The sequence below is a fragment of the Chinchilla lanigera genome, unplaced genomic scaffold (assembly GCF_000276665.1).
Source record: "Chinchilla lanigera isolate Chin_1 unplaced genomic scaffold, ChiLan1.0 scaffold00024, whole genome shotgun sequence".
Classification (NCBI taxonomy): Eukaryota; Metazoa; Chordata; class Mammalia; order Rodentia; family Chinchillidae; genus Chinchilla; species Chinchilla lanigera.
In genome coordinates this window covers 22,671,733-22,686,685 of record NW_004955425.1, presented here as the reverse complement: position 1 = coordinate 22,686,685, position 14,953 = coordinate 22,671,733, and the positions used below count along the sequence as shown (strand labels likewise).

At 39.2% G+C, this 14,953-nt stretch overlaps 2 protein-coding genes and 1 pseudogene across 2 annotated transcripts in view; 1 reads left to right on the top strand and 2 right to left on the bottom strand.

Annotated features, from left to right (window-relative positions):
- The window catches only part of LOC106148623 (serine/arginine repetitive matrix protein 3-like), a gene marked incomplete in the record, with an annotated part of 3,119 nt that extends 2,433 nt beyond the window's left edge, over nt 1–686 (bottom strand). Inside the window, 2 exon segments of the mRNA XM_013514777.1 lie at nt 1–501; nt 630–686. Coding sequence (XP_013370231.1) covers nt 1–501; nt 630–686 — 558 coding nt within the window.
- Nucleotides 25–14,953, top strand: part of Scamp1 (secretory carrier membrane protein 1) — a gene marked incomplete in the record, with an annotated part of 124,326 nt that continues 109,397 nt past the window's right edge. Inside the window, 1 exon segment of the mRNA XM_013514889.1 lies at nt 25–178. Coding sequence (XP_013370343.1) covers nt 122–178 — 57 coding nt within the window.
- Nucleotides 4,383–5,684, bottom strand: LOC102015328 (annotated as a pseudogene).

Below are 14,953 nucleotides of genomic sequence, written 5' to 3'. Positions count from 1 at the left end.
GGGCCCCAGCGGCGAGGGAGCTGCGCGGCGGCGGCGACGACGTGAGCGCGCAGGGGGGCGGCGGCCTCGCCTCGTCTCGCTCTCTCGGCTCTGGGTCGGGGTGACGCCGAGCGCCGGAGCGATGTCGGATTTCGACAGTAACCCGTTTGCGGACCCGGATCTCAATAACCCGTTCAAGGTGAGCGAGGGCCGCGGCGTCTGGGCGCCCACGACGAATCCGGGCCCGGCCGGGTGGCCCGGGCCGCGCGCCTCGCCCTGGGCTCGGTAGAGCCGCGCCCGCCTCACCTGCCGAGGAGGGGCGGGGGTCTTGGCGGAGGCCAGGCACTGAGGGGAGGCCGGAGGCGGGCGGCGGGTTGTCATGGCGACCCGCGGCGGCGGGTGCGCGCCCGGTGCGGCCCGCGAGGAGGAAACGGGGGTGCTCGCGTTATTTAAACTTGTGTTCGCCCAGAGGCCGGCGGCGGCCCTGCCGGAGTCCCTCCGGTTCGGCCGAGGTTGAGGGGGCTGAAATCAAAGCCGAGCGAAAATAATAAACAAATGCGAAAAACAATAGTGCACGTGGACGGCGTCTTCCCACCGAGCTGCCCTCGCGAGGGAGAGGAGGGCGCTTTTCCCGGCTCCCGGTGCGTCACCGGCCCTGGGCGGCCGAGGATACCGTCTCCCGCGGGAGCTGCGGTCGGCCTTACCATCCCCGGCTGCGAGGGGCTGGCGCAGGGGAGGGGAGGAAGGCGGCTGAGCGGGTCCCTTCCTGCCTTAAATTAGTGCACCCTCTGAGCTGTCTTTTTAAAGGGACTCCGGGTTTAATGCTTAACTGCTTAGCAAGTGTAATTTCCTTCCAGCTGTAGGTTAAGTTAGTCGTTTCTTAATCTCCCCTGGCCGTGTGCAGTAGTGCCGTTAATTTGTAGTCACGCAAAACGAAATGGTAGCTCTAATTTGTGGTCACACCAATGTCACTCCTGGTGTGTTCGGTTAACGTACTTTTTTAGTCCTGGTTTTCTCTCTGAGTATCCTCGAAGCGGTCTAATAATTTCATGGAGGGTTGTCCTAATGCAGTGACCTTGGTTATAATTGACAACTCACTTTGTAGAAATATAGACTAGACTTAGTCACCATTGTGTTGCCCCAAGTTTTTCTTAGAAAAATGCATTACAATTGGCCTGTAATCTTCATATGTTTTACAGATGATGTGGTTGCATTTTTTCAGGACGATCCCCCACCCCCGAAGTTCTTAATGTTGGATTCACTTACATGTTGTGGGAAATCAAGTTATTCTTAAATCATAGACATCCTAAGGGGATATCTCATAGATTGTCAAATGGGTGTTATTTCAAAGTATTTTTAAAATATAACATTAAGAAACCATTAGCTTTTCCTAATTCAGGTAGTTGATTGATGTTTATTTAGCATCTGACAATACGGCTGTTTATTTTTCTATTTGATCATCCATTTTCCTGACCCATTTCATACTAGGTCTCTTGGTAGGGCAGGATGTTGTCCTGTTAGCTCACGTTGCTGTTTTGTGACATGATGATGCGATGAATTTTTCTGTTCCAACATTCATAGTAAGGTTGCTGAACTAATTCTGAACCCAGAAGTTTTAAATATTCATTCATTGTGATATAAAAGTGTAAACCTACTTTTATTCTTTGGAAGTTGTTGCACTCAAGGAACAATGATTATTCAAGTCTGTAAAGATGCTTTGAGAGTGTGAAGATTCGGTTGTACACATACTCTATATTATCTTTTTCTGTTATAGCGCTGTCCTACTGGACTCTTGGTATTTGTATTCAGCTATCTTCTTTCTTCTCAAAGTAAGGTTTACATTGTTATACCTTAGTTTTGTCTTCTGTTTTTTTGGTGGGGGAGGCGGTGCTAGGATGTAATCCAGACCCTGACACATCTGCAACCCTCTTTAAGTTTTATTTTTTAAATTTTGAGACAGGGTCTTGCTAAGTTGCTAATGCAGGCTGGCCTCAAACTTGAGATCTTCCTGCCTCAGCTTCCCAGAGTGCTGGGATTATAGGTGTCTGAGTTACTTTTCTTGTTGCTGAGACAAAATACCCAACACCCAAAGTTAAAGGAGGAAAGGTTTATTTAGCTCACAGTTTGTAGAAGTTTCAGTCCGTAGTTGGCTGGTTCCAATGCAAGGTGGCATGGCACACAGGCATTGCAGAGGAGAAGCAGTTCATGGTGGGAAGAAGGCAGCAGAAGCAGCAGAGTAGTGAAGGAGTAGCAAGGGACAAGGGAGAAAACCAGCCCACATTCTATCCCTTATATTCTATCCAGGCTACCCTCCCGTAAGATGGGGAGCACTCACAGGCCTGGTAGGGCAACCGTCATCCTAGCATCACACCATGAATCAGTTCAGCATCACATCCTTAATCCCAGTATCACACACACTACATCTAATCATCTCCAAAAAGCCCCACCTGGGACTGCATGAGGCTTTGGGGGGACATCTAGACACAAGTCATAACAACAGGCAAGTACTGCAAAATCCCTGCTTTCTTATTCTTCTTTTGCTTTCTTTTATGTAAAAGTGATTTTTTTTAAGGTAGCAAAAACGTTCCTGGATTCATTTTTGTTTATCTTGTGATCATCTTGCTTTTCAAATCTTTGCTATTTCACATTTGTTTTTCCTCCTAACTTCTTAAATGCCTTTTGTTGCTTTCTTTATTCTTTAATGTTTCATTCATTTCACTTGTTTTACTGGTCATATTAGAAAAACTTTTGCACACATCTTCATTTGAACCATGTCATGAAAATAATTTCTGAATGTAGTCTTGTTAGGTGATATAACCACAGTGGTTTACTTCATTCTTTTGGCTGTTGTAAAATTATTTGCTGGAATAAATTCATTTTTTAAACACCTCCTTCACACCAGTGGTTATGTTAGGCATAGTGAATGGTTTTAAGTATCTTGAATGGTTATATTATGCATGCCCCTCTGCCATGACACCTTGCCTTAGAGCCATCCAAGTATGGATTGAAACCTACAAACTGTGAGCTAAATGAGCCTTTCCTCCTTTAACTTTGGGTGTTGGTTATTTTGTTTTAGTAATAAGAAAAGTAACTAAGTTAGTAGTTAACTTAGAAGTAAGTAACTAAGAACTTACCCAGTACTCGGGGAAGCTGAGGCAGGAGGATCTCAAGTTTGAGGCCAACCTGAAAATCTGCAGTAATCCAACAGAAGATGGATTACTAATATTATGGAGGTTTGTGAAAATCCACTTTTGAGTTGTTAAAATGTGGTTTTTAGCTGGAGGAAAATTTTTTAAAAATAGAAAACATTTATTGAACAATTCTGTATGTTCTTGATTCTTCTACTTAGTTGTTCATTCACTGAAAGATGTTGAAGTATCTCTTTCTTTCTGGATAATAGTTTAACTTGGAGACGGCCATGCTTGTTCAGTGAATAAAAGGAGAGTTCAGTAACCAAGATCAGTCAGTAGTACTGGCTTCCACAAGTCAGCATGAAAAGAAACAGATGTCAAGTTTGTTTATAGAAATTAATAAGTGGTTGGAATATCTTCATGTGTGGGTAATACAGAATTGGTGTAAGACCTCAGTGTCCTGATTCTTAACTGCTGGTGGCCCAATATGTGCGCTTTGGTTTTTTATGTGTTGTTTAGACTTGGGACTCATGGAGAGGTAATCATGGTAGGATTTAAAAGTTTTGGCTCAAGACTTTGAAAAGACCTAGTTTTGACCCTGGTTTTATCACTAACCACCTGTGAGTCCTTGGAAAGTTACTTAACTTCTTTACATTTCAGTTTACTGTTCTCTCTAATAGAATAAACTACCTTCTGTAGAATTGTTAATAGGATTCAGTTAATACACATTTATCTTGTAGAAAGTGTTCATTGTATGGTGGCTTTCATTAGATGCTGATATTTGGTATTAATATTAATTTGGTGAAGTTTCTGTGTTCCCTTTAGATCTTCTGGAACGCCATTAGTAGCTGTTGGGCAGATCAGAGTCAAGGAACTGAGGTTGAAAATAATTGCTTTCTGTAGGTCACTTGCCAAGTTTGTCTAGTGCTTTGTTACTGCATGAATCCCCCCATAGAACAATTTAATATTAAGGTTGAGTACAATGTCCCATTTTGTTTTGGCCTCAAAATTAATTTTACTTTTTAAAATACCGTAGTCCTCCATTATTCTTGGTTTCTCTTCCTGCTATTTCAGTTACCTGCAGTCAGTTGCTTATGGAAAATATTAAATAGAAAATTCCATAAGTAAATAATAAGTTACAGTTGTTATGTCTCAGTTGTTATGTCTCAGTCTACAGTTGTTATGTTATGTTATGGTTATGGTGGTTGCTAATCTTGCAGTGCCTAATTTATAAATTAAACTTTATTATAGATAAGTATGTATAGGAAAAAAGTCACAGTGTATATAAGGTTTGATTTTAGGTTTCCATGGAATGTCTTTGGGGCTTTTACTCTGAGGATGGGGGAAGTGACTACTGTAATCTTTTAAAAATAGTCCACAATTTAGCATTATGTTTTAAATTATAGGAATTTCCATGGCATCCTGAATTTAATTGAGGTTAAAAATTAAAAACCTTGTCATTGAAACATGACCCAAGGTTGCTGATCATTTGTCTTAATCTCTTCAGGCTGCTATGATAAAACACATTACACTGGGTAATTTAGGACCAACAGAAGTGAGTGGAGGCTGGAAGTCCAGGATCAGGTGCCAGCAGGTTTTGTATTGGTAAGGGCCAGACCCTCATAGATGGTGCCTTCTGTGTGTCTTTCCAGAGAAAAGGAAATGCAGCTCTCTGGGACCCTTTTATAAGGGCATTCATGCCATTCTTCCCGGTACCGGAGAAAAACCGAAAAACCAAAAAAAAAAAAAAAAGATCATGCCATTCTGGGAGGGCTCGATCGCTTCCCAAAGGGCCACATCCTAATACTACCTTGGTGATAGTGTTTAACTTGTGAATTTTGGAGGGACACAAACGTGGAGACCATAGCTCTGGTGGTTTTCCTGTTATAACATCAAAGATGTCACTTATATTTATAATGACATTCTTTTTATACTAAGTATTTTATTGTATGTTGGCAGCAGTGTATATAAAATACTCTCATGAAATAGAAATTCATGAAAATTCACAGAGGTAGATGTTAAGTACTGACAAAAGTAGAATTTTTTGTGTTATGGCACATGTTGAAAAAGGGGAGGTTTTTGTACAGGCTTCAATTTTTTTTCTCAATAGACATTGGATAGTTAAAAGTGATCTGGGAAAAGCCCAAAAATTCATTTGATGACAAAAAGGAACAGACCTGTGGTCTGCAGGGATTTGTACATGAGGATACTCCAGTCAGCAGAGGATCATGCTGAGCATTCTGCAGGCAGAACTGTTTCAAGTCTGCAGGTGCCTGGGAAACTTTGACGTGGTGGAGCCCAGCCTCCAGCCGGAGCTGCTGAACCACTTTCTTCATGTCTGTGGCGCTAGAAGAGCCAGACATGGTACACTTGAGGGCCAGGCTGACAGGAGGGCTTGTAGTGACATTTATAAGTTGATTTTGCTCCTTTGTTTTCAGTCTGGAGATTGGATAGCCCTAGAAAGGATTCTGAAAAGTTCCTCCATAATAGTCACATTTTGAAAACTTCATTCTTCAGTAGTAATTTGGGACATAGTGAATGTAGTAAATAGTATGATTATTTTACATTTATGTCAACTACAATGAATTCTTACTGTTTTCTTTAGGATAATATTTTTTTTAAAAGACAGGAGTTTCTAATTATATTTAATCAAGTTACAGTCCTGCCCATTTTAACATGCACCATTATTTATCACTGTTTCAGTTGTCTCTTGGCATGGAACAATTTCAAACTGTAGTGGTTTAAATAGTTATTGTTTGTCATTTTGTCTTGTGCTAGAGTTAGCTGGCAGCTTTTTATTTTCTTTTCTTTCTCCCCTTATAGTGGCTCTAGGCTAGAGCTCTAGGCTATAGCCTAGAGCCACTCATTTGGCAATTTAATTGGACAGTTTCTGTCCCTACTCAAGTGTGGTGCCTCAGGCACCTACTCATTATCCAGGTCGGTCAGCGGGTTGGCAGTGGATTCCCTTTCACCAGGAACAGCCTAGGCTTTGTACGGAATGACATCAGTGTTCCAAAAGCGAGAAGCTGAAGCTACTAGGTTTCTTGAGTTACATGTCACTTTGGCTGCATTCTGTTGGTCAGAACTAGTCACGAGGTCATCTCAGATTCAAAAAAGGGGTGAAAAGGATTAGACTCCGCATCCTACCAGGAACAGCTGTGCCCCTCCTGATAGAGACCTGTGAGCTGAGAAGATATGCCCGCATAAAGTGAGACAGGTACCACAGTAGACAGTCCTGTTAAAATGGGGGAGAATGGGTGGCATTTTGCAGTTGCCTAGCTAGGCACATGCTGTGTTAGCTCCTCTACTTTGGGGGCAGTGAGGTTCTTTGATTAGAACCTGCTTCTGATACCTGGAAATAATTTCCTCATCTATTGTTTTCTTCTGCTTTTATCTCCATTCTTGAAAAGCCGGAGCCCCTGCCTCCCCGCCATGACTTTTATTTGCAGCTGAGTAGCGTCTTCAGTCTGCTTCATCCCATTGAAGTTGGGAGCCCAGAAGCCTCTCTCCATTTTGAAATAAGAGTTTCTTTCAGTCCAGGCTAGTGCGAGTCTGTTAACAATTCTTGTTAATCTTATCAGGGTCAAACTGCGCTAAACCCCATATCTGTGATTCTTTTTGAGACAGTCTTCTTAGGGTTCTAAATGCTTAGTGTCAGGTGCAGTGGGGTCAACACCTGTAAGAAACTTGTTTTGGTTATAGGTTGGGCGTTCTCTATGGTCAGTGGCGACTCTGAGGGAGGTATAAAGGGCGGTTGCTGTACCACTAACAAAATTAGTATTTGAATGCACCTTTAATTGAGTTTAGTATTTGAACACGCCTTTATTTAGGTTTTGTAGCTTTAACAACAGCCATGCTTGAGATGATGGCAATTGTGAAAAAAGTTAAAAGTAAATTGTTCTTGTACTGTTACCAAAAAAGTACAATTGATATTTAGGGGTGTTGAATGCAAATCCAAGAAAATTTTGGGTTTCTTTCTATGAACCACAAGTGTGATATGGTTGCTTAAAAATGTCTATTGGATTAATGAGATCGGTAGCCAGTTTCTTAAAAATTAATAATTCTACAGCCTTATGATCTAATCACTTAAGTATTGTTCTTAGTTGCAAATGCGTATTTGAGGAGTGGTTTGAACATTAGTAAAATGTGTACAGAGGTGGCAGGAAGAATGGTTATGGGTGTGGAAACAGTCCTGCGAAGAATAACCTAGATTACTCGTTGGGTCTAGTGTACAGAAGGGTAGAGAAAAATACCCCAGCCACCATGTACTTGACGAGTTCCTAATTGATTAAAGGAATAAACCAATTGTTGCTTCAGAAAGAGGAAAAGAACCTTATGCTAATTGACAAAGTTATGTGAAGGTAGATGTCTTACTTTTCTTGTTGCTGAGACAAAATACCCAACACCCACAAGTTAAGAGAGGAAAGGTTTATTTGGCTCACAGTTTGTAGAGGTTTCAGTCCATAATCAGCTGGCGCCAAGGCAGGGTGGCATTGCAGAGGAGAAACAGGGACGACCCAAGCTCTTTCTATCCCTTATCTCTTATCCAAGCTGCTTAGGGTGGGAGCCCTCACACCTTTGATCCTAACCTTTGAGCCTAACATTGCACCTCTAATCAGTCCCTTCATTGCACACTCTAGATCCAGCCACCTCTGAAAAATTCCCACCTATGAATGACTACATGCACTTTGGGGGGACATCTAGACACAATCCATAATAATAGATTTTGACCCAACAAAGAGGTTTTAATTTGTGAGGATAGCCTACCTGACAATGCCTTTTTGGTGTTCTTTAGCACTTAAAAGAAATCAGAAGTTGGATGACCTATGGAAATCCTAAATTAGAGATTTTTGTGTCAACAGTTTGTTTTTTTCTGCTTTGTAGCTCTGTAATTGTTGCATTTCTGTTCCTTTATGGGTTCCTTTTGAGTGCTATGTACCCTGATGTTCTACTGTATTGCTATTGGAGCTGAGTCTGATCATCTCAGTAGAGAAGCTTTGTGTGCTAGGGGCCTCCAGTGCTCTGAGCTTCCGATTCTGCTGAGGGAGCAGCACGTGGCAGGTGCTTCCACAAGGCTGCTTATGTCCTGTATTGTATAATTTTTGGCACCTTGGCCTCAGATAACTGAACTTACCAAAGGTCCCTGGTGCAAGGGAAACACTGGAATATGCATCATTTTTTCCCAGGGTTTCTAAGGGCCATTTTGTAGAATTTCTGTCCTTTATTGGAGTCACTCTTGAACTACAAGGGACATTGTCATGTCTTTAAGTATTCCGTTGTCTTTGAAACTGACAGCTTCTTTCCGTATATATCTTTAAATACCTTACCTTTGCTAACGTGTGTTTCTTTTAATCAGAATTGCCAAGTAGTAAATTCAAAGTAACACTTTCTTGCCAAAACTGTGAAAGAATTAAACCTACATTTATTTATTTTTAATTATGTATTTTTATTAGGCATGTTTGCAATATATAATGATTGCATTTCTTGTGAGGAGTTTGTACATGTACATGACACATCATGATTCTTTTTTGTCCCCTTTTTCCCTCATTCACCCCTGACTCTCCCATCTATTTCCCTTCCCATTTGAAAAAGATCTACTTCCTGTTGTCTATCCTGTACAGTATTTTGCTTTTTATCTATATTTTGATATTTAAACTTGTGTGTCAGATTTATTTAACTTAGCATTGTGGTCTTGAGGTACATACCTACAAATGACTCAAGTTTATTCTTTATAGCAAAGTTGTACTGCATTATGTCTAAATACCATTCATCTGTTGATGGACATATAGGCTGTTTTCAAGATTTAGCTATTATAAATTGTGCTGTTATAAACATGCATATGCATGGATCACTATAATATGATGTCTTTAACCCTTTTAGGAAGATTCCTAGAAGGGGAATAGCTGGGTCAAATGGAATTTCTAGTTTTAATCTTTAAAATCTTCTCGTTTTAATCGCTATACTGATTTCCACAGTGGCTGTACTAGTTCACACTCCCACTAACAATATAGAAGGGCTCCCCTGCACCTCAGCCTCACCAGCATTTGTCATTGGTTGAATTCTTGATGATAGCCTTTCTTTTTGGAATAAAATGGGATCTCAGTATTGTTTTAATTTGCATTTCTCTAATGGCCAGTGGTGTTGAGCATTACTTCATGTATTTATCAACCATTTGTACTTCTGAGAAGTGTCTGCTCATTTTAGATGCCTGTTTTTTACTGGGTTTTTTTATTTTGGGGAGTCTAATTTTTTGAGTTCTTTGTATATTTTAGATGTTAGTTTTCTGTTTTCTTTTGTAGCAGCTGGCAAATTTTTTTCCCATTCTGTAGGTTGTCTCTTCACTCTGTTGGCTGTTTCCTTTGATGGGCCGAAGCTTTTTCATTTGATACGATCGCATGTGTTGTTTTGCAGTATTATTTCTTGTGCCAACCTACACTTGGACCTACCTTTTTTGGTAGTATAAATAAAGTAATACAAATTGAAATATTTTGTTACTAAATCAAAAGGGGAAGTTCTCAACTTTTAGTAGTTGTGGGGTAAAACATGAGTTGGAGGTTGATTGATTTGACTTGTCTCTGCAAGGCAGGCTGTACTGTCCTATCTCTTCTGATTTCACATATATGGGCAACTGTTGGAGTCCCTATTCCCCTTTCCTGTGGAGAATGGCCACATGAATCCCCTGTAGAGCTGTATCCAGGGAGCAATGCTGTAATCCCCTCTTCTTTGGCATTTGGCTTTGGGTCCTTTTAAGAATTAGTAGTGATGGGCTGAGGATATAGTTCAGCGGCACAGCGCCTGCCTGGCAAGAGCAAGGTCTTAAATTTGATTCTGGGTTCAAAAAAAAAAAAAGAATTAGTAGTGTTGGTTGAGCTTGTAGCTCAGTAATAGAGCTCATGCTTACCATACGTGAGGCCCTAGGCTCAGTTTCCAAACCCCAGGAAAAACAGTTTATCAGTTGCTGGACACTTGGGTGATTTTTTTTTTTTTTAATCTATAAAGCTGCTATAAATATTTGTGTATAAGCTTTGTTTGCACACCTGTTTTAAAATCTGTTTAACCTATACATAACCATAAAAGTTTTTTTACCTATACCTAGCCATTGGCATATACCTAGCCATAGGATTACAGAATCATGTGGTAAATGTATGCTTAATTATTTGGGGAACGGTCAGACCATTTCCCAAGTGACTGCACCCATATATTCCCACTAGCAGTGTAACAGATTACAGATTTCTCTATATTCTTGCTGACAATGTCTGTTGAGATCCTGTGCCTATTTTTGGATTAGACTATTTGACTTTTTTGTATTTTTTTATTTTAGCATATGTCTGTGGTACATAATGATTGCAGTCATCTTGGGGAATTGGTACATATAGTATCATGTTGTCTTGGTTACTTTTCTCTCATTGATGAGATAAAATACCTGACACTCAAAATTAAGAAAGGAAAGGTTTATTTAGCTCAGTTTGTGGAGGTTTCAGTCCATACTTGGCTGGCTCCAAGGCAGAGTGGCACATGGCACAGGGCAACAGTTCATGGAGGCAGATGACAGCAAAAGCAACCAGAGCAAAAAGGGAGGAGCAGCAGAGAGAAGCCTCTTTTCTTCCCTTACACTGTCTGCAAGCTACCTGCCCCAGGCAAGTGTAGCACTCAAACCCACACTCCCAGCTTTGGACCACGAATTAATCATAAACTCTAGAAGCCTGCCCCATGACTGCATGAGGCCTTGGGGGGGACATCCAGGCACAAGCCATAACACACATGCACACATGTTAATTACTGTTAATTCCCCTTTCCCTCCCCATCCTCCCCTCGTGTTTCCCCCGTCCCAGACCCTCCTCCCATCTTCATTGAGTCAGTCTCCTTGTTTCCTATCATGTCCCTTCTATTTTGCTTTTTTATTTTTTTTAATTTTAAAGAGAAAAGAACAAAAACAAATTAACAAACACAAAGACATAAAACAACATAAAAACAAAGCAATGCAGAATTTCAGACAAGGTGATAGGAAATTAACAATGGTGGTTGTATTAGATATTATCTTCAAGTTGGTCACTCAGATAAACGAATATGGGCATGTGAGATTGATCAAACAATTAAACGTTAATTATTCCTTTCATTAAAGCAATAGAAATTAATAGTTAGCTATCGTGCACACGCGCGTGTGTATACATACACATATTTTTCCCTTCCTCTTTTCTTTTCTCTTTTCCTTCATCCCAGTCATTCTTTCCTTTTGTGCAGCTTCTTTCCCTTTCACGATATCTATTGGACCTTTCAGATTTTATTTACTATTTCAGGTTCTTACACTAGAGAGACAATATAATATGTACACATGTGAGTCTGATTTATTTGACTTGTGAATATGGTCTCTAGTTGCATCCTTTTACCTATAAAAGCCTTGAGTTTTTCTTTATAGCTGAGTAATATTCCATTATATAAAAATACCACATCTTTTTTGTACATTTCTCAGTGGATGGCATTTGGGTTGTTTCCATGATTTTGTTATTACAGATTGCATTGCTATAAACATGGGTGCACATATTTTGCTTTTTAAATTACTTATATTTTGGGCTTTTAAAAATCAAGTTGTAAGAGATTCTGTGTATGGTCTAGATACAAATCTTAACAGGTATATAAGTTACAAACATTGTCTTCTATTGTTATGGGTTACAAAGACTTTGTCTTTTCAAAGTGTAAGAGTTTTAAATTTTGGCCCAAACTGTTGATTTTTGTTATTTGTGTTTTAATAGCATATCTAACACTGCAAATCCAAGGCAATGTGGGTTCATTCCTGGTTTCTGCTGAGAGTTTTGTAGTTTTAGCTCTTACATTTAGGTTTCAGATTAATTTTTAGTTAATTTTTGTATGTGGTTTCAGGTAAGGTCCAGTTTCATTCTTTTGTGAATGGATATACAGTTGTTCTAGCACTCTGTTGAAAAGACCATTCTTGCCTTGTTGATCTTTGCTCTGTTGTCAAAAATCTCAGTATTCTTTTTTATCTGTGTTCTTGCAGTGGACATAATGTGTTTTACCTAGAAAAAGTCTCTGTATTTTATGCAAAAAAGATGACTCCCAAGTGTCCAGAGGATATATTAACTTGCTTAGCTTCTGAAATTGCCAGACCTAGTGTTGAAACTACAAACTCCTTGCATACATTAACACCTTTAAAAAAATGTAATAGTTTTTAATGCCTTTTTAGAATGTCATTATGAACACCTTACCAGTATTTCCAATTTGATACTTAATCTGTTGTTTAAACACTTCCTTAAACACTGAAATTTATTTTACAGAATGCACTTTTACATATAAGCAAAAACCCTCTTAAACTCATAAAGTGAGGAACAGATGTATATTATGAAGTGTTGTCCATTTTTGTGTTAGTGAGATCAAGCATTGAGTATTGGTGAGATCAAACTAGAAAGAAGGGATGTAATAGTTATACACTGATAATTTTAGCTTGATAATAGAGGAGAACACAAATTATCTTGAATGCCACAGATTAGAAACCTGACTGCAAATGATTTAGTAAATTTGTCACTTGTTTTACTTGTTTTGCAGAGTTGGAGGGTTGAACCCTGTGTCACATACGTGCTGGGCAAGTGCTGTACCGTTGAGTTTTACCCCAGCACAGTACATATGCCTTGTAAAAAATTTTGCTTGAAAACAATGAGTATTGGGGAAACATTATATGCATAGCACATACTGGAAGTTCCCACATGGTTCAAGAGAAATAAACAGAGTGGAGTTGTATATGTTGCCAGTAGCAACCATTTTACTGCTGGGATCCTTTACTGGTGGGTAGGATCCTCATACAGTAATTTGGAATGTATGGAAAATGGTGACAAATGGAAGGGATAAGGGATGTGGAAAAACATCAAGAGTATGGTCAGAGGATAGCATATATATAGTAAGAGTAATTCTATCAGTTTGGCAGTTTTTTTTCCTAGAGCCTGCTTGTTTTAGGTTGGTTTAGTCCTGGATTTCGTATGGTATATGTCTGATTTTTGGTATTTTAAATAGTCATAAATTTTAGTGAATTTCTTGCAAGTAAGTAGCATATTATAAAACTGCAGATTAACATTAGGTTTGAATCTCAGGGGATGTTAACTACCATTTAGAGTTGAGTTCATAAGAAGATGTTCTGGGAGTTCTACATATTGCAGGTAGACATTTCAATGCTCTTTCTCTGGCGTTGAATTCAGAGGACGGAGTAAGGGAAATTTGCGGAGATTTGTCTACTGGTAGAAGGATGTAGATAAGGTGAGCTCTCTAACCAGGCAGTTTAGTTGACCTTAGACATATTACTTAATTTTTCTACCTTCTGCACTCTCAGTACTTGGTATTTGTCTTGATTTAAAAGGAACTGTAAGCAGTTTCAAAAAAAGATAGGAACATCTTTAACCAATGAAGAAAATAAGTAATATGTAGTGCAAAATTATCTTTGGTTGCAGTGTGTGATTATTTTTTATTTCATACTTGACTTGCCAGTATTTTCTTTAGAAGATTATAATTTTTATTTACTTTTAAACATTTTGGTGTTAACAGAAATAGTAACAAAAACAAGGCACACAAATTACTAGCTTCCTTAAAAAGCTTGGGGATTTTAAAAGCTGTTATATATCGCAACCTGAACTGAGGATAACTCAGGAAGCTCATTGTACTTTTAGGACAGATCACCTTGTAGCATAGGTTTCATTGAAATGTTGGAGAGTTGCACACTTGGTTACTTAATGTTACAGATTTTTGTAAAGGGCATCTAATGTTCTTTTAATTTGAATTAATAGTTTTTAAGGTTATGGTATGTTTTTGAAGTCATGAGGCTAGCAGAAGACAGTGGCTAGACTTATAGTGAATGTCATGCACCACCTTCCTACCCATGGATGCAGCCCAGAGAATGCTTGAGTTAGCTGATACTGTGACTCCTAGGTCCTGACCTTGGTAGCATAATCACCGTGTAGTATTAGTTTTTGAGACAGTGTCCTGTGAGCTACATGCATACTCTCAGGTGAAAAACTAAACATACTGGCTAGCTATAATATGAGCAAACTATTAAAATTATTTTAAATTTGTTCCCATGACTTTCCTTGCCACATTTAGTAGTACGTACCTTGAGTAGAGTATGCTGAGTTAAAGAAGCAGTGATAAAAAACCATGTTTTGCATGATTGTACTGATAGGAAATGTTTAGAAAGTGTGCCAGTAGTCCCCTAGTCTTGAATGGGTTGGGAAATGTGGTACTTAAATACTTCATTATTTAATATATTAAAAGATAATGACAGAAAAATCATTAATCATGGTGGAGAACACTGTGTATGATAAAACAAACTTCTGTGTGCAAAACTAAGCATAAGGAATATTTATGTGAGAGGGCTCTGCTGTGCCCCCACCCCTAGGGTATCAATTCAGTGTCTCTACTGGTCAGAGGTGATTCGGCACATGGATTAGTTGAAAAGACGCATGACTCACTATTTTCCTATTCTGCATGGCCAACATTTTTCTTTTTTATGTAGGTAGACTCCAGTATATTCATAGCTCTATTAGGTGCTCAGTTTCTCAAATTTCCAAAGAAATGTTGGTGATTTTGCACAGTAAGATGCTAAAATAAAACCTCTAGTATGTAAGTGTTCATATTGGTTGTCAGTGTAAGCCATGATTGCTGATCTCCCACTCCTCTCCCCCTTTAATTCTTTCCTAGTGAGCATATCTGTTTATTTAATGAGGGCAGCATTTCTTCAAGAAATACTACATTTGATTATTTTTCTTTGAAACAGTTCTTGAGCTAGAATTCACAAGACTTAAATTCATAAGTACTGAGCATTCTTCAGTAGTTTTTAATACATTCAT